Source organism: Macrobrachium rosenbergii, chromosome 7, assembly GCF_040412425.1.
Source record: "Macrobrachium rosenbergii isolate ZJJX-2024 chromosome 7, ASM4041242v1, whole genome shotgun sequence".
Taxonomy (NCBI): Eukaryota; Metazoa; Arthropoda; class Malacostraca; order Decapoda; family Palaemonidae; genus Macrobrachium; species Macrobrachium rosenbergii.
The window spans coordinates 34,552,320-34,575,135 of NC_089747.1; the positions used below are offsets into that span (position 1 = coordinate 34,552,320).

The following is a 22,816-nucleotide window of genomic DNA, read 5'->3' on the forward strand; positions in this document are numbered from 1 at the left end:
TAGATGTTCCGGTTTTCCTTCCAGAGAGGAAAGATCTTCTCAGACAGCCGCACTTCCATCACTTCCACCGGAACCTCCGCGTGCTGAAGCTAGCTGCGTGGAGACTATCCAACGAGCAGCACGTCATGCCGGACTCTCTAAGGCAGTGGCTCGCCAACTATCTTTCTGTCTGAGAAGATCATCCAGAAAACTATATCAGGCCAAGTGGGCGGTTTATCGCAGTTGGTGCCGGAACCAAGGTCATCGTATTTCACTTCCAACGGTAGTGGAAATAGCGGACTTTCTACTTTTTCTGAGGAAAGAAAAGAAATTATCGTACTCTACGATCGCCGGTTACAGATCAATGCTTAGTAGTACGTTCCGTTTCCATCTTCCGGAATTGGCGACCAGCAGAATACTTCACGATCTCTTAAGGTCTTTTAAGATAGAACATCCAGTTCTTTCCCTTCAGGCACCATCGTGGGATTTAGCGGCGGTATTGACTCTCCTTAGGTCATCAGAATACAAGCCATTAGAAGCACTGTCATTAAGACAGTTAACGAAGAAGGTATTATTTCTAGTTGCTCTGGCCACAGCTAGAAGAGTAGGAGAGATTCGGGCTGTCTCAAGAACTGTATCTTTCTCAGGGAAAGATATTTTTCTGTCATATTTGCCGGAATTCGTAGCTAAATTGGAATCGGAATCGAATCCTTTACCCAGAGCGTTTAGAGTAACGTCTTTAGAAGATTTCGTAGGAGGTGACGCTTCAGAAATGCTATTATGTCCGGTCAGGGCGCTGAAGGCTTATTTATTACGCACAGAAAAGATGTTGCCTCGCCCGAGAACGCTATTCGTTTCTCCCAGACGTCCTTCACACTCGATCTCGAAGAATGCTATTAGTTTTTTCTTAAGAGAGGTGATACAACAAGCGTCGGCTAATTCTTCGATTCTTTCGGAACCATCGAACTCCTCTGAACGCCCAAGAGCTCATAGTATTAGAGGGGTGGCGACATCGTCGGCATTTCTCAAGAATTTCTCGGTGTCGGCAATCTTAGAAGCAGCTACTTGGAAATCAGTATCAGTTTTCACTTCTTTCTACCTTAAGGACATTCAATTCTCGTCGGAAAAGGGTTACTCGCTGGGTCCTTTTGTGGCGGCCAATTCAATTCTTTAGTAAAGGGTAGATTAAGGGTGGGGGTGGGGAGAGTAGGGGCAAGGTTAGACAGCATAAGATAGGTGAGTAGATTTGTCAGTGAATCGGAATTCTTTTACGAAACACAAGATGTTTTACAATTAAATGAGGATAGGTATATCCAGGTGGTTTTCAGCTAGATTTATTCACCCTCTCGGCACAGCATCGATGGCAACGGACGGCAATGATTCGGAAGCTCCGACTGCACACTCAACTTATCCTCCGTACATGAGAGGCTACAATAGCCACATGGGAGGCTTGTCGTTCCCCTCCATACATGAGAGGCTACCAATAGCCACATGGGAGGTTCGCCAGGCTCCGCTACATGCGAGGCTTTGATTAGCCACATGGGAGTTAGTTTCCCTTCTTCCGTGGGAGGTTTTCCTTGAATACCACATGGGAAGTAGCTCGACCCAGACAGTACCATGACTCGAGACTGACGTTAAGGGTACTCTCTCCTTTCAGGCATCCCCACCTGCCGAGTAGACTACCAGGTGAGGTTTGTTTTTTATATGCATAGTAGACGATAATGAGTTACCTGCTTTACTTGTTGGTAGGTCGGTCTGACTTAATTGAACCCACCTCCACTAAATTTTGTTAATCGGGCTAATTCAGGTGTTCAGGGAGTGTATTGCAATATGAAGTTTTCATAATAAAACTAATATTGTAATACTTACCTGAACACCTGAATGATTCCCACCCTCCTCCCCACTTCAATCTGATTAATGAATAATGCAATTGGGGTTCTCGGCCATACACAGCCGGGACTTGCAGCAGCGTTGCCAATGGTACGCTAGGTAACTCATTTGACAGGATTTTCCTGTAAGCGTTGGTAATGCTGACAGTTAATTACCCACTTAGTGGGTAATGAGTTGGGGATATAGTTCGGGCTGGTAGGTAACCAGGGCTAATTCAGGTGTTCAGGTAAGTATTACAATATTAGTTTTATTATGAAAACTTCATTTTATGTATACTTACCCAGTAATTACATGATCAGAGCCCACCCTCGTCCTCACTTGGACATAAGAGCATAAACAAATTGAAGCGTGACCCACAATTTCAAAATTTTAAGCTGCCGGTTAAAAGAAACTAATAGCTATGTAATTACTGGATTTCCCATATCTGAAAAAAGAAAATGGGACAGCTTCAATACTGTATGAGAAAAAATGGCTGTGTTTGAATGTAGGGGGACTTGAATAAGGTTTTCACGCATAACTGTAAGCCATATTTTTTTAAGGGTAATGTTGTAAGATGACTTTAAAATTATATTAAAGGGTTTTAGGATGATAGTTTAAGGTATATTTGAAATTATAATAAAGACTTTAAGATGATAATTTAAGGTATATTTGGTGTTTGAACTATTAAAGCAGACAGTCATAAGTGTTTTTAGAGGGGTGTTCCAACTTCACACTGATTTTCACTCAACATGGGTTGTTGTGGTTACAGTATTCCTTTTCGTGGTAGCCGCTCTTCTTCTTCCACCACTTACTTGTCTAGAGTGAGTTAGCCTGGTGACAGAACAGCTCTCGTGTCTCGGCAATTGCCTCGTAAGCATTGTGCAGACAGCTCTGGCAGTCGTCATGGTTATGTGGTGACGTCATGCAAGAACCCCCTACCTTCCCCACCCAGCCATTCTGTACTTATTGCCAGCATTCCGTGACGTCTTGTTAACTTTCCGTGGTATGTCACTTCTCTGGCATTTTTTCGCCTTACCATCATTGTCCGTAGATTGCCATATTTTTCCTGTCTCATTTCCTCCGTTTAGACTTTAGGGGTTTCAGCCATGATTTGGCTGATTCTCCTTTAGTATTTAAGCGGTGCTTAGCTCACTTTGTTCCGTTTCACTTCCTTTTGCCAAAGATGAATCCGTTGTTCAACGCTCTTTAGTTTACTTCTACCTCTACGCCTGTTAAACGAGTAAGAAGTTAACACTTATTATGGTAAGTTGCAGTATCATGGAAGTAGAACCTGTGGGAAATGGATGAACGTCAAAAGAGAAAGCAAGGAAACTGTTTAGTGTTAAATAGCTCATCACCTAAAATGAACACTGTGTACTTGCAACTGTGTATAGTGAGCTCTTAGGAACCAACCAACCTAGGTGGTGTGCAGGCATGTTGCTGGCTTAATCTAAACAACAGAGGTGATCTGAAGTGTATCCTTTAATGCTGGTTATCAGATGCCGCTGCATCTATTTGCAGTTTTTGAAGCTGCTTAGAGTTGGGTTAGGACTTAGATACAATATAAGTTTTTTCACCTTCCTTAGTTCAACTTGCAAGTGTCAACTTCTTGGGGCGAAGACTCCTCTAAAACGTAAGGTACTTTGGCCTACTTGTGAGGTGAAGTAATGCGTTTAAATTTGGTATTTTGTTCTTAGCACTACAACTCGATTAGTGTAAGAGTAATATATATATATATATATATATATATATATATATATATATATATATATATATATATATATATATATATATATATATATATATATATATATATATGTGTATGTGTGTGTGTGTGTGTGTGTATGTATATATATATATATATATATATATATATATATATATATATATATATATATATATATATATATATATATATATATATATATATATATATATATATATATATATATATATATTGTATGTAATGTTTATGCATGCATATGTAGATATGTATGTATGTTTATGTATGTATTTAGATACATATAAGAGATGATGATGATGATAGTTATGAATATTAGTCCTGAAGAAGTAGAGTTTCTTGATGATGCGTCAGAGTTGTAACCTCTCCGTGATAGACCTACTTCAGAGGCTAATGGGAGAAATATCTTATTCCTTTTACAACTCAGTTGTAAGTAACAGAAACAGTTGTGTACAAATCATATAAAGTAGCCCTGCTCAACCATTAGTAGCTGTTTTTGACAGTGTCTCATCATTGCCTCCTTAAGCCTAAGGCCATCACCTTAGATGTCTTGAATCATATTAGAAATTCTTAGCATTACCTTTGAAGTCTTCCTTCTAGGGCCTTGCCCCTACAGCTTTTTTTTTTTTTTTTGTGTAAGTTTCATGTAGAATTTCCCAAACCACTCTTGAGTTCTGCTTCAGTAGTAATCTGGCTCACATTCTAAGTGGAAAAATGACACGTAACCATAACTAATGTTTTGAACTCCCAGTTCAAGTAGGCTGTGTGGATCCTCAGGAGGCCGTGTGCTCGGTTTCAGAAGTGTTTGGTAAAGCAGCAAGAAGAACCTCTGGGAGTGATGGTTCTCAGGGAAGGATACTTTGTAACTTTTGTTATTTTTACCCTTACCAACTTCCTGACATCCTTCTTTCCACATTCTTCACACATAGAAGTTCAGAGTTGGAGGGGTAGATTGGACAGTTGTTATGCAACGAGGCCATCAAGCCATGGGCATTTCCAGTCTCAACAAGTTTATTCATATTACTCCCTTTTCAATGAGTCATTCAGTGTTGTCCTAGTGGCCTTTCACAAGGGCAAAGAATATTTTCTATCAACACATAGGACATGTACTTCCACATCCCGGTATACCTTCCATCGAAGAAAATTATTCTCTTGCGTGTTGGAGTTTTTAGCAGGATGATCCATCTGCTTGGTATTAGAATAGTTTTCTCATTTTTGGACAAATGGTTTATTCTCACCAATTTGTTTTTGACAACCTTGGGGTTGAAGAATTATGTTTTATATCTAACCTCAGAGCTGGGCATTTTATTCAATATTGATTAATCAATGCTTTTCTGATACAGTCAGTTGTTTTCCTGGGGGTTGAATATTACCTCTCTCTTTTGGGGGGTTTTTCCAACAGACAGATAGATAGACAATGTTTACCGTTTTTGAGAACTTTAATGGGTTGGCCTGTAAACCTCAAGAACCTTTACACTGCCCTCAGATGTTGCGGAGGCAGATTGGGGCCATTCTGAGAAACACTTGTTGTCAGGGAGTTGGAAGTTAAACAACCTACAGCTTTTGGCAGTTTGGAATGGTCCTATGCTAGCAGAACATCTAGTCAGAGACAATACAGTTTCAGTCTTTTCCAACAGTTCATCCTCTAGATTCTTACATAAGACGAAAGAAGACACAGATTAAGAACTTTGTTCAGGCTAGCAAAGAAACTTCCTTCTCCTTTGGACAGAGCCCAGCAACATCATTCCTTTACCTCAGTTTGTCCTAGGGAAAAACATTGTTATTGAAGAGCAACGCAGCAGAAGGAGCAAGGCCTTCAGTCAGATAGTCACTTCCTCAGGTTTGCCAGAAGTTTTGGAACCTATGAGGAGACCTAACATCAGTCTCTTCATGACTGCCCAAAACACTACTCTCCCAGTTAATGCCCTCCGTGCCAGGATCCTTGGGCATGGGTATGGGCAGTTGATGCCTTCTTTCAGAATGGTCAAATCTAGACCTTTATGCTTTTCCTGTGTTTGTGAGGAAACACTCAACAAATTGTGAGCTTTGCAAAACAAGAATGATTTTGATAGCTTGTTGGTGGCTCCAGTGGGAATGGTTCCCCTAACTTCCTTTCCTGGTGGTAGATGTTCCTCATCTTCCACTCAGGAAAGATCTTTTCAGACAGTCTTATTTGAGAAGATTCCATCTAACCTCCATATTTCATCTGACCATGTGAGGATTGTCTTTGTCTGTTAGAGCTAAGGGCATTTCTAGAATGGCCAAGGAAGCAATCCTAAAGTCTAGAAGGCCCTCCACTGTTTGACCTGTGTTTCAGTGACAGTGGTCAGTGTATTGTTCTTGGTGCTTGTCCAAAGTGATATCCAGCGCCCGTTAACTAGCCTGATTTAAGTTCTGCCAGTATCTCAGGTATGCAAAGCAGTTTTCTGTCACAGCAGTCAAAGGATACTGTTACTTTGCATTAAGTTCTGCATCATGCTGGCTAGAATATCACTCACAATTAAAAGTTTGAAGAGGTTTTCTATAATTTTTGCTGGAAATTTCATTCTTCCTGTGGTGGGTTATGATGAAATTTAGACATACAGTAGCCCTCTAGATTTTAACATAACCTCAGTTTGAGCCTTTTGATAAGGCAACACTTAAGAACTTTGAAGACACCTTTCTTTCGGCTCTTGTTGCAGCAAAGCGTGTTAGTGAGCTTCAAGCCCTTTCTTGTATGTGGGCTGTGTTCTAGTGGCAGCCTCTCTCTTTTCTTTCATTACTTAGAGAAAAGACTAGAAGTGAATTCTTTCTTAGATTTGTGATAGTGTTTAATTTAACTGGTTTAGTAGGCAAGGAAGAAGTAGCTGTCTTATGTCCAGTCAGAACACTTAAGGGTTTACCTGGACAGACATAAACCTTTAAGAGGAGGAGTTAAGTATTTATCTGTGGTGTTAGGAGACCAAACACTCCTGTGTCCAAGAATACTTAAGTCAGTGCATACAGGACTGATTCCTGAGCTTTGACCATTTTTGAAAATAAGTCAGTGCACACAGAGATGATTCCTGAGCTTTTACCATTTTTTAAAATAATCCTCATGGCTTCCATACCATAAGCACGCCTTTATTTCCTTTAAAACTTTTTGCTAGAGAAGCTTGCCATGCAGCTCAGGGGAGATGTAACTGTTGTTAACTCATATTATTTTTGAAATGTTCAAATTTAGCATGCAGTGTAAAGCCCTTAGTCCTATCGTTGCAGTGGGGAAGCTTTCTCCTGAACCAAGTATGATAGTAACCATGCTTTCTATCTTACTGTTAGTTGTTAGGAAATCCCACTGTTGAATTTTGGGAGCATGAAGGTACACATTGGTGTATAGGTGCTCACCTTCATATATCAAGGTGGTAGTTGTCTTTAGTTTTGGTCTGTCAGTTATGGGCTTTCGACTGAGACACAGGAGTTACTAGTACTCTTAAGAGATAGTCCTTTTTTCCCATTAAGGATCCTCTGACAAATCTCACTACGAGGGCTTTACACCTTATTGTGGTTCGAAAATCTGATGACAGTACTTGCCAGTTAGGATCACACAACAGTCAGGAATGTTGAGAAGCTTTTTCCCCCTCATTTAAAAACTGAACATTCTTTCTCTGGCTGCCATCCTCATTCAATGTAGTAGTCAGCTAACTTTAACAGTAGGTAAGACTCTTTCCAAATAATGAGAATTTTCATGATAAAATTAATTATTTGGATGCTTACCTACATTTAGTGGGCGGCCATGAAGAACTATGACAAGAACGTAAACATTTCAGTGCCACCTGGTGGGAAACAGGTGATTACAGAGACATTCCTAGTGTTATTTTTTATTTTGACTGCTGATTGCACCTAATGGCACCAAAATATAAGCTAACTTTAACAGTAGGTAAGTATCCAAATAATTAACTTTATCAGATGATTAGCTTTAGAATAGTGCTGAATTTAGATTTTTTGTATACTGTAATACTAACTTTTTAGCTTAGGAACTCATCAGCTGCATCTTAGGGGCTTGTCAGTCAGCAAAAGATAATCAAATACTTTATAGAAGTGTCATTTTCCTCATTATTGCATGTGTATTTTATGTTAAAGTATTTCTTTTTCAGGTTTACTCTCACAGTAATTGGTATGATATTGGTAAGCTGTACTTTATTTGGAAGAGGGAAAGTGGTTAGGAAAGGTTCTTTAATTGAAGTATTATAATAATGAATAATCTTGTTTGGCACTGTAACAGACACTGAGAGGTTGTATACAGAAGCTACACAAGTCATCTGCTCTGATTATGGCAAACAGTATACTTGGGAAATCAAGGTGCAGTGCATGGGAATGAAAGGTCATATGTCTGCCCAGCACATAATAAACTCCCTTGATCTTCCTCTGACGGTTGATGAATACTTAAAGAAAATAGTTGAACAGTATGATACTTTGTTCCCGACAGCTAAGTTACTGCCAGGTATTCTTTTAGGAACTTATGTCATTTGCTTTAGTTGCACAACCCTTAAGCCAGATTAGTTTATGCTTGCTTCTTTTGCCTTTGTGGTTTGGTTCTCTTTTCCTAAAGTCACATATTGTGTTCTTATCATCATTTATTGTCTTCTGTAACATTTACTAAAGGTACTTTTGAATCTTGAAATTACATTGCTTGTGCTTGGTATTCCAAGCTGCATATTGAATGCGAGCATGTGTTTTAGAGCCCAGGTAAGAAGAGCTGTGAGGTTAGAAATTCCATTTCAGATAATTGAAATGAAAGTTAAAAGGTCATAGGTGTAAAATTAATGGGGAGATGTCATTGGGGAAAATGACGAGATAATAAACGGCAACACAATGCATGGAGTAGGGATGGCAAGGAAACTAGATTACCTCAGAGGCAAATAAAAAGAAAGACAGCTGAAGACACTGTTGAAATTGTGAAGTCAGTTGTTAGCCTGTGAAACAGCCCTAGCCATTAGTAGGATGAATTTACCAAAGGAATATTCATTAGATGGAAGTGATAATAATTACACTGAGTAAAAGATTTTAGTAGACTCCTTTAACAAATTTAGTTATACATCTGAAAAACCCTGTAGGGGGTAGTGCCATCAGTGGGCCTCACGCTGTACACTACTATAGGCATTACTTAAGGTTCTTTGCAGCATCCCTTTGGCCCCTGGCTGCAACCCTTTTCACCCCCTCTACTCTACCTCCATTCATATTTCTCATTCTTCCATCTTGCTATCCACCCTCTCTTAATATTTGTTGCATAGTGCAAGTGCAAGATTTGGCACCTGTTATACATTTAAAACATTTCTGGTCTTGATTTCCCTTTCAGTGCTGAATGACCTCATAGATTCCAGTGCTAGGCCTTGGGCCTAGATTTTTTATTCGATTGTGTTCTATACAGCTGAAAAAATACAGAAAGCCTTTGCATTGAATGATTTACAGAAACAGTAAACATGCTGGAATTATTGAAATAAACCCTGTATGGTAAAATTATTGAAAATAGAGAATAGTGTTTGATATAAACAACAATCTTGCATACTTATAGATGATGAATTTTAGTGATTGGAATGATATAGGGCATTAATATTTATTAAAGTCAGCTAGATACACCAACAATGTTTTCTTGGACCGTACCAAGATAATTGCAAAATAGTTTTATCATCATTAATCAGCACCATATGGAAGTGACAGATATATCCCTTAAAAGAACACTTGGAAATGGAAGGATCAAGTTTTATGACTGGATATTAATAATTAATGATACAGAAGATAGTTTACATTGCTTTTAATATGAAACATTTGAAACTGCAATGAGTTGTATAAACTATATTTTATTGTTTGTGTATGAAGATGCATTTTCATGTTTGTTGCTGTCTCTGATGTCATCCTCTATTATATGCTTCTTAAATGTACTGTAGTAGCCGTACCCACATAATTCATAGGTCCCATTAGGAGTAAAGGCCATAGATAATATGATGTTGGATTTTCATCGAGCTTTGGTTGGTGATCATTCTCTTGCATATGCATTACTCATAGTGTTGTTTACTGCCTAATCTCTCTCAGATAGGAGATGGGTAAAGTGTCAAAAGTGCTGATCCTATACTGGAATGACCACTGGTGTAGACAGCCTGTACCCCTCGAGACCTAGTAATCCTAGTCCAAATTGATCCCAGTATTTTCTTTCTTAAACTCAACACCTGTATTTCCCATAGTCATCTTTTAGCATTAATAGTCACTGGCTTCTTTCCTTTTATAAATGTAGCTGGGTTTAGGTTGAGTCATTATCATTGGTTTGAGAAGGTCAGAATTTTGCCAATAGGTACAGTACAGTAATTGGGTAATGATTTTAATGGGGAACCAATGGAAGGTGGTTATATTTTTAATTCTGGAGGTGTTACTTGTCCTGATGGACAAATGGTTTTGTGTATTGTATGCTTTACTGCCCTGCCATTTATCTGTCCTGTGTTAGCCCTAATTTTGTTATTGTTACTTGTGCTAAAGAGAATTGAAAGTGTAATTAGTCTTACTTAAACTTTGTAGACTCTGGCATTCACATGTTCTGTTTGTTTACATTGAATTTGTTCTAGGACTGGAGTCAGTTGTTACTCTTGCCTTTAGAGTTAGGGAAATGGATAATTGTTGGAATTTTTTCTTGTCTTTTACAGATTAGTCACTTCAAATGTAATTCTTGTTTAGGATATTAAATCACTCACCTGACTTGAGGATGTTCTTATCTGACAATCAAGAAAAGTTTCATATTTTCAAAAGCTGATACCAGAAGTCTGGTAATATGCTGTCTCAGGAGGTATTTTAGTCTGTACTCTAAGTATTCTTGAGTGGAAGAAATTTTTTTTTCCATGGAACAATAGGCATCTTTAATAATTTTTTGGGATGCTGTCTGAAGGTAAATTTATGGAAACTTTGGGAACAGAGTACAGTATGTTGTATTTTGTTTATTATATTTTTCAGACACTGAAAAACTATACACAGCATCAACTCAAGCTGTTGTAGATCCTTTTGGAAAAGCATACACATGGGAAATAAAATGTCCCTTGATGGGAAGGGTGGGTATAGAACTTGCAGAGGCTATTGTGAAATCTCTGGATTTACCCCTATCTCCACAGGAGTACTTATCCCAGGTTGAAAAACAGTATGCACATTTCTTCCCACAAGCTAACCTTTTGCCAGGTAGGATTAGGCAGACCATTGACTAACTGTTGTGCTTTTATGTGGTTTTCTTCGTGTTAGTTTTTATAAAATGTATTTTAAATTCTGATATTCTAATAGTTTGTCTCTGACTTACTTGTTAAGGATATTTTGCATTAGGGATTTGATTTCAAGAATGGTTAACAGCATAAGATAGTTTTGTTGGTTTTTCTAACATGCCACGTATGGTTATTTGTTACAACTTTTGTGGTTTATTGTAATTGCTAGAAATTTGATTCTCTCTCTCTCTCTCTCTCTCTCTCTCTCTCTCTCTCTCTCTCTCTCTCTCTCTCTCTCTCTCTCTCTCTCTCTCTCTCTCTCTCTCTCTCTCTCTCTTTAAAACCATACTAGGAATAGTAGTTATCAAGAGCAATCCAAACTCCATACTTGAATTTTTTTGTGTGTGTTTGAAGTACACTGCATGTTGAGAGACCAAACTAAAAAAACCATCTTTTGAGAATGTAGGAAATCCTGCAGTTACTGTAGGTAATTATTGTTATACAAGTATATTCTTTTTGTAGTTGACTGCTCTTTTAGTCTTGTTAAATGATCCCAATTGCTCATGACATGTTTTTATGAAGATTGCATAGAAATTTGGTTTTAATCTTTGAGGTGGAGATGCCTTATAGCAAGTTAGATTAGTGAATAACATGTATACCATGGGACACTGATGATAGGAAATGTTTGTTAGTGGCAACAAAAGTTATTTGTGTACAATGCAATCCTATTCTGTAGTAGTTTTTATAACAGTTCAAGTTTGTTATTGTTATTAATACTATGTGAGTGTGTCAACTAGTTTCTGCTGGCACTAAAAGAGTTTGAATACCATACCTACTTGGGTAAAAAGTGTGAGAAGGGAGGCTGGAGATTTGTGGAAGATAAAATACAGGAAAGACAGCAGTGGCAGAAGTTTAAAGAAACCCTATGCATCAGCATTGGGATTAGTGATGATGTTGATTTAAAATAGTTTAACAAGACCACTGAGGTACATGTGTAGGCTTCATGGAGCTGGATTGAAGTTTATTCTTGAATGCTTCATGAAAATTGGAGTAGTATCAACTAGGGTAGAAGAGACCAAAGGGAACTGTTGAAAAGTAAGAGATGCAAAGAACCTCTAATACTGCCCACAGTACACCACGCATGTGATGCTATACCTGCTACCCCATACACGAACAAAGCATCAGAGGTTGAAGTGCTTAATGTTGTCCTTTAATACATTAAATGTTGATTCCCAAGTTTGACCATTACATGAAAACTGTCAAGTGAGCCTTGAGTTCAAGGCAGTCCCCAGTTATTGGTGGGCTCGGTTATCGGCGATCTGGTTTGTTGGTGCTTGTCTACCAACGAAAACCGGGATTTTCAGTACAAATATGCACCGATTTCCACTTATCAGTGCCGATAATCTCGTATTGCTACCAATACATACCTAACAGAGGCGCCAATAACCAAAAATTGCCGATTTTCGGTTATCAGCAATTTTTGCCTAATGTCACGCCATCAGAACAGAACCCTGCTGATAACCAGGGACTGCCGTGTGTGTGTGTGCGTGCTTGTGTGTGTGTGTGTGTGTGTGTATATATATATATATATATATATATATATATATATATATATATATATATATATATATATATATATATATATATATATATATATATATATATATATATATATATATATATATATATATATATATATATATATATATATATATATATATATATATATATATATATATATATATATATATATATACAGGCAGTCCCTAGTTAACAGCGGGCTCGGTTAATGGCGATCCGGTTTTACGGCGCTTGTCTAGCGACGAAAATCAGCAATTTTCGCCCCGAAAATCGCCGATTTCCTCTTATTGGCACCGATAATTGGGTACTGGTGCAATACATACCTAACTGAGGCGTCGATAGCCAAAAATCGGCTCTTTTTGACGCCAATAAGCCCCAAAAATCGCCGAAAAATCGTCAGAAATCACCGATTTTCGGTTAGTGGCGATTTTCGGTTATCATCACACCCCAGAACAGAACCCCCTCCAATAACTGAATAGGATATATATATATATATATATATATATATATATATATATATATATATATATATATATATATATATATATATATATATATATACTGCATATATATGTGTTTATATATAATGTATTGGTATTGCTAAAATATTATTTTTAATTTTTGTTTGCCCTTTATTTGTTACAGTTAGAGTAAAATCCTTTGTCATTTGTATAGGAGCTTGTTGGTAAGATATTTAATCCCTAAGGGACAGGCATGATTATATGAGGATCTATAACAGGTTTTGAGCGATGGACAGACTAACTCATGTGAGTATTAATATTACTCGCCATACGATTTGGATGAATTTAGTGGGAAAGATGTTCATGTCACTTCAGTGGTGCATAAATGTTTTAAGGCAACTGTAGTAGCTCAGCACAGGACAGAGGGTGATCATTGTGCCTTGAGACTTGATGGAATGTATTGCCCCTCTCTATCCCATGACATCTTTTTATTTATTTGCTCATGAATATACCCAAGGATTGTTATTGGTTGTAGTTCTTATCTTTTGTGGTAGTGTGTCAGTGATAATTGTAATTTTGCAAAGAAAAGTGCAAAGAAATAGAGAAAAAACATGTATACCTCACAAAAAAATACTGCATCTCCTCATCTCAGTAAATCTCATAAATATTTTACAATAAATATACTCAGAATTTGTTACTGATTTTTCTTATCTTTTATGATATTGTGTGAGCTGTAATTATAATTTTACAAAATAAAATAAAATAAGTTATTAGAAAAACATATAACTTTGTGAAATTATCACATTTTTATGAGTGCCTTGGAAAAGAGGTCCTGCACAGGGTTGTAAATCTTCACTTTCAACTTCTCATGGAAGGTACAGAAAATTTTTTAAGATTTTTTTCTCACACCACATGCATATGCATATCTTACTCTTTCCATTGAAGTGTTTTTTCTTAAGTTGGACAACCTTAAAGTTTGCCCACTGATGTAACTGAACTGTCGAATCATGAAGATGGAGAGAGACTATCCCACCGTTTGTTACGTAAGCCACCACCGTTGTATTGTTGGACATCAAGACCACGGGATGCCCTAGTGTGTGATCCTGAAAATCCTGAAGAGCTAAATAAGTTGCCTACAGTTCCAGGATGTTGATGTGAAGTTGTTTCTCTTCTTGATTCCACATTCTTGAAGTCAGAAGATCTTCCATGTGAGCCTCCAATCTTCAGTTGAGAGGTCAGAGATGAGAAGAATCTCTGGAGAAGGAGCATTAAGGGCCATTCCTGTGGTCATGTTCCTGTCGTCCAGCCACCATGCCAAGTCCTGTCTGACCTCTTGTGAAAGAGGAACACTGAAGAATGGAGAATCCTTCACTTGGGACCAGAATTCCTTCAACCTCCACTGCAGTGAGCGAAGGTGAAGTCAGCCATGAGGGATGAGCTTCTCCGAAGATGATAGGTGACCTAGAATGACTTGCTACTGACGTGCTGGCTGTTTCTTTTTCGATAAGAATGACCTCATGACTGTCCTGAATTTCTGTATTCTTGGATCTGAAGGAAAGACTCTTGATACAACTGTCTATCAGCATGCCCAGGTAAAGAGTCCTTTGGCTGGGAACAAGATTCGACTTCTCTAAATTCAGCACAATCCCTAGGTTGAGACAGAATTGAAGAAGACGGTCTCTGTCTTGGATCAGCTTCACCCAAGAACTTGCCGGGACCAGCCAGTCGTCGAGGTATCTGAGAATGCGTATTCCTTGAGAGTGTGCCGAAGGCGAGACGAGAGTAAACACTCTTGTGAATACCTGTGGGGCACAGGAGGCCAAAGCAAAGCACTTTGAACTGATAAACTGTCTGTCCTAGAATGAAGCGAAGAAATTTGCGAGATGATTGTTGAACTGGGATCTGGAAGTAGGCATCCTTCAGGTCTATTGTCAACATAAAACGTCCTGCCTGATGGCAGCTAGAACCGTACGGGAAGTTTTCATTTTGAAACGAGTCTTCCCGATGAATAGGTTCAGAGTTGACAGATCTATTACTGGTCTCCAGGCACCCGATGCCCTCTCTACCAAGAAAACTCGACTGTAGAAACCCATGGAAGGATCCATCACTACTTACACAGCTCCCTTCTCCATCATCTCCCTCACTTCATTCTGGAGAGCGAGATCCTGTCGCGAGCCAGGAATGTATGTCCTCTGAAGGAGAGGACGATCGGTGAGAGGAGGACGAAACTCAAAAGGGAGTAGATATCCTACCCGCAGAACATCTACTGCCCAATCTTCCACTCCTTTTCAACCCTTCCTTAGAGGATTTTGTAGGTAATGATCGAGACAAGATGCCACTTTGTCCAGTTAAGGTGCTGCGGTACTACCTGTAGAAAACTTGGCAGCTCAGGCCTGAATATCAGTGACTCTTTATTAGTACAGTACTGTATGTATATATACTGTATATATATACAGTAAGCCCTCATATTCGCATTCTCAGGATTCGCGGATTTCTCTATGGAACATATATACACATTGTTTGCAGAAAATTTGCTTATTTGCAGTATTTTTCACCGAGAAATATTCACTTATTACTGTATTTTCATGACTAAATGCACGATTTGTGATAAAAATATTAAAATACTCAGGTATAAGCATTTTTAGAGGGTTTTTTGAACTATCAAAATAGATAATTCTAAGTGTTTTTAGAGGGGCTTTAAGTATTTGTGGATTTTAGCTGTTTACAGGGGGATGTGGTATGCATATTATTTATATATATATATATATATATATATATATATATATATATATATATATATATATATATATATATATATATATATATATATATATACATATTACAGTATAGTATATATATACATTTATATATGTACAATTACTGTATACCTTGGCTCATAAACTTAATTCTTTCGAGGACGCAGTTTGTGACCCGAAAAGTTCGCAACCTTAATCAATTTTTCCGTTTAAAATAATGTTAATAAAAATAATTTGTTTGAACCTCAGAAACATTGACTTTTCTCAATTTTTTTTTTTATTTACAAAGACGGTAGTGCACTGAGATAACGGACCGTAGTATATTGTACTTATGGATATATCAGTGCAAACTGGAAATATCGATTTCAGGGTTTTCACCTCTGGATCGAGCTCTGATCTGGTATTTCAAATCACGTGCTCTTAGTGGGTACCCCACTCAATTACCAGCTCCCCTTGAGTTACTGTTAGTGTTTCTTTATTAATTTATATTGCTTTCATTTCTAGAAATACACTAAAGCTTTAACTGTCTTGCATTTTATATTAATAAGCAGCTGTTTGCTGATGTTAGCTACAGTAACTAAAATACGTTTACTAAGAGTTGCGTTGCAGTTGTCTAGTTAAAAACTTGGGTATTTTCTATGTAATTGCATAAGTAAAAGCCAAATACATTTTTATTCATCCATCACTCTTTTGAAGCAATCCCAGTAAAATATTGCATATTCACAAAAAAGCAGCTTTTATATAAGCTACTTACCAAGTAATTACATAGCTATTAGTTTCTATTTACCGGCAGCTAGAATTTTGAAATTCACGGTAGCTCTACTTTTATTTTGGCTAGGCGAGTGACCCGCCCACTTTTGGGATAAGAGGGGAACCAGCTTAGCAAACGAACTCGTATGTTTCTGCTGGCTGATGGCTGTGGTTACAGTGATTGGCAGCAGCGGTTTTTTGAAATTTCTCTTCTCTGTTGATCTTGGATCATTGGTGAAGTATTCGCTTTATGGTAGCCTTTTCGGCATAATTTGCTAGTGTCAGGTTTTCTTTGAAGACTAGTATTACCGAATTTGACAATTATTTGGACTTGTCAGCATGTGTGATTCGGGCTCTCAAAGTGTTAGGTATTGCAGTAAAGGCTGCAGTATGAGACTGATTAAAGCATGTTATGACCCTCATACTCTCTGTACTTCTTGCAGGGGTCAAATTTGTTCCCCTGAATTGACCTGTAATGAGTGTGTCTCTTGGGATCTGAAAATGTGGAAGACCTTGAATAGTCATTTGATGAAATTAGACAGGGATAAAAAGAGAAAAGCAGCAACTAGAGCTAGTAGCAAGAAGACTTTAGCAAGTAATTACATAGCTATTAGTTTCTACTTACCGGCAGCTAGAATTTTGAAATTTACGGTAGCTCTACTTTTATTTTGGCTAGGCGAGTGACCCGCCCACTTTTGGGGTAAGAGGGGAACCAGCTTAGCAAACGAACTCGTATGTTTCTGCTGGCTGATGGCTGTGGTTACAGTGATTGGCAGCAGCGGTTTTTTGAAATTTCTCTTCTCTGTTGATCTTGGATTATTGGTGAAGTATTCGCTTTATGGTAGCCTTTTCGGCATAATTAGCTAGTGTCAGGTTTTCTTTGAAGACTAGTATTACCGAATTTGACAATTATTTGGACTTGTCAGCATGTGTGATTCGGGCTCTCAAAGTGTTAGGTATTGCAGTAAAGGCTGCAGTATGAGACTGATTAAAGCATGTTATGACCCTCATACTCTCTGTACTTCTTGCAGGGGTCAAATTTGTTCCCCTGAATTGACCTGCAATGAGTGTGTCTCTTGGGATCTGAAAATGTGGAAGACCTTGAATAGTCATTTGATGAAATTAGACAGGGATAAAAAGAGAAAAGCAGCAACTAGAGCTAGTAGCAAGAAGACTTTAGCTAGTCAGGTGTCGGCAAAATCTTTGTCTGATAATTCTTCTTTATCCTTTGTTCCACCTGATCCCATGTCTCAATCTGTACTGATTACTCTGCACCCTGGCTCCCTTACTCCCGATCCCAACCTCAGTACAAGCCTTGAATCGAGAATTAATCTTAAGTTTGGATTACTCGTCGACATGATTGAGAAAATTGGTGCTTCTGTTAAAGTCCTAATGGACAAAGTGAATGTGAAAGGTGGTAGTGAAGTGTTAGTGGTGGAGGTGGCTGTCTGTCCTGCTGATTCTCCTAGGCCAAGGTCCCTGGCAAACTCCCCCAAACCTGGGAGGAGCCAAACTGGCAGCCCAAAGGAGGTCGGTGGGGTCTGCCCACAGGCAATCGCCCCCTCAGTCGTACCAGTTGCCAATTCCCAGGCTACGACAGAGCACTGCTGGAAGGGTGTATCTATGGAAGTGGATCGTCTGTCTTCTAGTATTTCCAGCAGTGACTCCAGACCTAGGCGCCAATGGCTAGGTGAATCTTTTCCTCTGAAAAGACGTGCTGCGGGCGTTTCTCAACCTTCTGCTGTTCCGATTAAGAAGGCTAAAGAGACTTCTCCAGAACTTCTTCGTTCCTGTAGCTTCTGGGACAGTCCGGAATGTTTCTCCCAGGATCAACCAGTGTTAGTGGGACAAGTTCTACCTTCTAAGCGCACTACTTCTCGGAAGCGCTCTTCAGCATCGAGAACTTCGTCTTATTCTAAGCGCGCATCTTTTGCTTCGGAGGACTTGCCGAGACAGGTTGTGATGTCAGAACGCTGTCAGCGCCCATGCGCCCAACCCCTGTGCTTGTAGCGCCTGTACAATCTGCTGTTCCTGAATCTTCATTGGCGCCAGATCTTCCTTCCCTAGTGGTTCATGGTGCTGCCTCTGTTGTGACTCCCTCCGAGTGCCATTCATCTGTTGTGCGTCCATCATCTCTTGAGCACCTCTTTGCTGAGCATCCGTCAATCCCAAGCGCTCATCTGGTCCCAAGCGCCCATTGGCATCCGAGCACCCATCGGCTCCTGAGCGCCCACCAACTTCAGAGCGTCCATTGGCGCCCATTCTCCTCTTGCAGCAAGACACTCCTTTGGCGCCCAAGGTTAATGTCGCTTCCAAGTGCCCGATTTCGTCCATTTCTTCGGCAGAGCCTGTGTCTTCTTTGGTTCTACCTGCTAAGGCTATGACAGTTGCGCCTTCTGTTTGGATCCTTCTGTTCAGTAGATCCTACGCTTAATTCAGAAAGCCCTATCAGTCCGCCAGCCCATTGCGGATCTGTCGCCAATCTCTTCAGAGGAAGAGGAAGTAGCAGACCCTGTTTCCCCTCCGTCGGCGTTTGCCTCCTTACTCAATTTTCTGCTGGTGACTTTTCCTGAACACTTCTCTCCTGCAGCTCCGGCATCTCCGGCTTCAATTTACATTATGGATAACCCAACGTCTTCTTCAAGAATGCCTAAAATGGTACTGTCCTCTTCAGCTAAGAAGGCTTTCCGTGAAGTGGAGAACTGGCTCTCAAGCAAGAGGGAGCAGGGTAGAGGCTCCTTCCATGGGAGAACCTGCCTCCTCCCAGGGAGACTTCTCTGGTTTAGTTGACTCCTCCAGACAGTCGGCGTTCAATGCAGCCAAGATTTTGTTCTCGTCCTCGGAATTTGACCATCTGATCAAGCACTTGTTCAAAGTCTTGGAAGTACTCAGCTTTCTCGACTGGGCAGCAGGAGCTCTTGCTTGTAAAGTGAAGGAGTGCCCTCATATCCCTGAAGACTTCTCTTCAGATTTTTTGGGAGTCATCTCTTGCCTGGATAAGGGTATTAGAGACAGCTCTTTCTTTACACAATTTTTAGACTTGAAGATGCTGCTAGCACACTCATTTGATTTGTGATTTTCACCACATCTAGAGTTAGCCTCCCTTTTTGCTATGGGTATCCACAAGAAAGGGAGCTTTGGTGTTCATACACCATGAAGGGAGTTTCTCCCTCCCAGAAGTCCGCACTCCTTTTCTCACCTCTGGAAAAGAAGCACCTTTTCCCTGAGTTGACTGTGCTACAGATTGTGACTGATCTTCAACAGAAATCTATGTAGGATCTCCTCACACAATCAACGAGACAGCCTAAAGAGTCTCTGGCTTTTCCCCCTAGGACAATTTCTCTTGTCCAACCCCAGCCCTTTTGGGGTAGAGGCAGACAAAGAGGCTTCCCCAGACCTCGTGGAAACGCTTGTTTCACCCCCAGAGCTATCAAGAAGTCCTCCTACAAACCACCCGCACGTAATTGAGGATCTAGTCCTCCGCACACCTGTGGGGGCAAGGCTCCTACATTTCTGGGAGTGTTGGAAAGCAAGAGGAGCAGAGAGAGTTGGATTGTCCAAGTACTAAGAGAAGGCTACTCAATCCCGTTTTCAGCCCTCTCCCAAGAAGTGACAGCTCTTTGTAAAAGAAGCAGTCGAACTAGTCGAGGACACCTCATCTCCCAGGTTCTACAATCGATTGTTTGTAGTCCCCAAAGCATCGGGTGGCTGGAGGCCAGTTCTGGATGTAAGCACCATGAACTTGTACGTACAGAAAACCAAATTCAAGATGGAGACCCCCCAGTCCGTCCTTGCATCTATTCGTCTGGAGGATTGGATGATCTCAGTAGACATGAAAGATACCTACTTCCATGTCCCACTCCATTGGGATTTTAGGAAGTTTTCAAGGTTTGTGTTCCAGCAAAAAGTGTACCAGTTCAGAGCCCTTTGCTTCGGTTTGTTGACAGCCCTGCAGGTATTCACACGTGTTCTTGCCCCAGCGGCAAAATGGTTACATCTGATGGGAGTCAACGTTTTGTTCTATCTCGACGATTGGCTTATGCGCTCCCAGTCGAAGGAAAAATGTGCGGAGGACCTTCACAAGACCCTTCTTCTCACCCAGGATTTGGGCCTCTTGTTGAATTTCCAAAAATCTCAACTGACTCCTTCTCAAGAGATAACTTATTTGGGGATGAGGATAAACTCTCGGAGTTTTCGGGTTTTTTCCCTCCCCCCAAAGGATAAACTCGTGCCTTCAGAAAATAAACAAGTTTGTCGCCGGTCAGTCCTGTTCTGCGAACAGTTGGATGAGCCTGTTGGGGACTCTCGTCCATGTAGCAGTTCGTTTCCCTAGGAAGGCTTCACATGAGAAACCTACAGTTCTTCCTGAAAGTCAACTGGAACAGGAAGAAACACCCGGATTCCTTCATTTTTCCAGTAATGAAGGAAATAAAAGAAGCTCAGTCCTGGTGGAATTCAAGAGACAAGCTCTCTCAAAGGAAGTCAATTCTCCCCCTGAACCCCGACCTAGTGTTTTATTCAGACGTGTCAGACTTAGGTTGGGGAGCCCTCCTGGGAGACAAAGAAGTTTCAGGCCTGAGGACATCGGAACAGATGAAGTGGCACATCAACGTGAAGGAATTGACGGCAATTCACTGAGGATTGCAAGTGTTTGCATCGGAGGTGTCTGGGAAGACAGTGTCCGTCCATTTAGACAACACCACAGCTCTATCTTATATAAGAAAACAAGGGGGACCTCATTCTTTCTCCCTTTGCCAAGCAGCAAGAGCCCTTCTCATTTGGGCGGATCAAAATCAAACCCAGATCCTGACCAGATTCATTCAAGGGAAAGCAACGTTTTAGCAGATGAACTCGGCCATCGAAGACAAGTTCTCCCCACGAAGTGGACTCTAGACCCTCTAGTTTGCATAGAGTTATGGAAACTGTGGGGAAGACCGATTCTAGATGTGTTTGCGACTGCAAAAAATCATCATCTCCCCCTGTATTGTTCACCAGCGCCAGATCCACAAGCTTGGGCGACAGACGCGATGCTTCTGGATTGGTCGAACATGGACCTTTACGCCTATCCACCATTCAAGATGGCGAGAGAAGTGTTAAAGAAGTTCGAAGTCATCGGGACGTAAAGATGACATTAGTAGCCCCATTCTGACTAGCCCTAGAATGGTTCCTGGATTTGCTGGAGCTTCTAGTAGATTTTCCAAGACTATTACTGTACCTCAAAAACCCAGTCTGCTCAGACAACCACATTTCAGAAGGTTCATCAAGGACTGTCCACTCTGGCTCTGACCACATTCAGACTCTCTCCAGATGGGTGCGAGCAAAAGGATTTCCAAACGCAGTTGTGGACGCTATTGCTCAGTGTAGATGACTTTCCTCAAGCAAAGTTTACCAAGCCAAGTGGACAGTCTTCCGTGACTGGTGTAGGAGAAACGACTCAAATCGGTGGTGTAGGAGAAACGACTCAAATCGGTGGTGTAGGAGAAACGACTCAAATCGGTGATTTCATTCTATATTTGAAGTCTACCATTAAAGGACACAAAGCAATGTTGAGCTCTGTTTTTAGACATAGAGGTTTAGATCTCTCTTCTAATAAGGACCTTTCTGATCTTATTAAGTCGTTTGATATGACCAAGCAAAACAATAGTAGGCTAGTAGCCTGGAATTTAGACGTGGTACTGAAGTGGCTATTGCAACCAGGCTTTGAACCTATGCAATCTCTCTCTTTAAGGGGCCTTACTAGGAAAACTCTGTTCCTAGTAGCGTTAGCGATGGCCAAGAGAGTCTGTGAGCTTCACGCTTTGGATAAAAAGGTTGGTTTCTCTCAAGGTAATGCAATCTGCTCATTTACCTTAGGGTTTTTAGCTAAGAATGAGTCCCCTGCCAACCTGCTCATTTGTTGTTAAAAGTTTAATAGATATCTTAGGTCCTGACGAAGTAGAAAGAACCCTTTGCCCTGTAAGGGCGTTAAGATACTATTTACTGAGAACGGAAAAGATCCGCGGGCTGTCAAGCAACCTTTGGTGCTCAGTTAAGGATCCTTCTCACCCTCTTTCAAAAAATGCCTTGGCATTTTTCATCAAGGATTTAATTCTAGAAGCGCGCTCACAAATTGATGAAGATACGTTGCCCATAGTGAAAGTCAAAGCGCATGATGTAAGGGCTTTTAGGCATAATTTTCTATTGCCTCTATCATTCAAGCAACGTTTTGGAAATGCAAATCGGTTTTTGCAACTCATTATTTGCGTGACATTGAAACTGTCTATGAAAATTGCAGTACCTTGGGGCCTATTTCGACTGCTGGTATGGAGCTGGGAGGAGTAGTATAGGAAGCCTTTTTCATCCTTCGTATTTTTTCGCCTTGATTCATGGTATCGAGTCGTAGGGGAGCCTAGGGGTACTTGGTATTTGGAGTGCTCACCAGGTTTTATCCACAATGGTTGTGTAATGTTATGCTGTAATGTTTGGCTATAGGCAATTGTGTTTTGTTTT

At 40.1% G+C, this 22,816-nt stretch overlaps 1 protein-coding gene across 3 annotated transcripts in view; it reads left to right on the plus strand.

Moving 5' to 3' along the window:
- The window catches only part of LOC136840295 (pseudouridine-5'-phosphatase-like), a 232,969-nt gene that overhangs the window by 63,387 nt on the left and 146,766 nt on the right, over positions 1-22,816 (plus strand). The window contains exon 3 of one of the 3 annotated variants that reach the window (XM_067106979.1): positions 7,830-8,048. The exons of 1 other annotated variant lie outside the window; for it this stretch is intronic. In XM_067106979.1, the coding sequence (XP_066963080.1) occupies positions 7,830-8,048 (219 nt within the window). Of the gene's footprint in view, positions 1-7,829; positions 8,049-10,543; positions 10,763-22,816 lie in introns of all 3 variants that reach the window. One more of the 3 variants, XM_067106982.1, reaches the window with a different exon arrangement.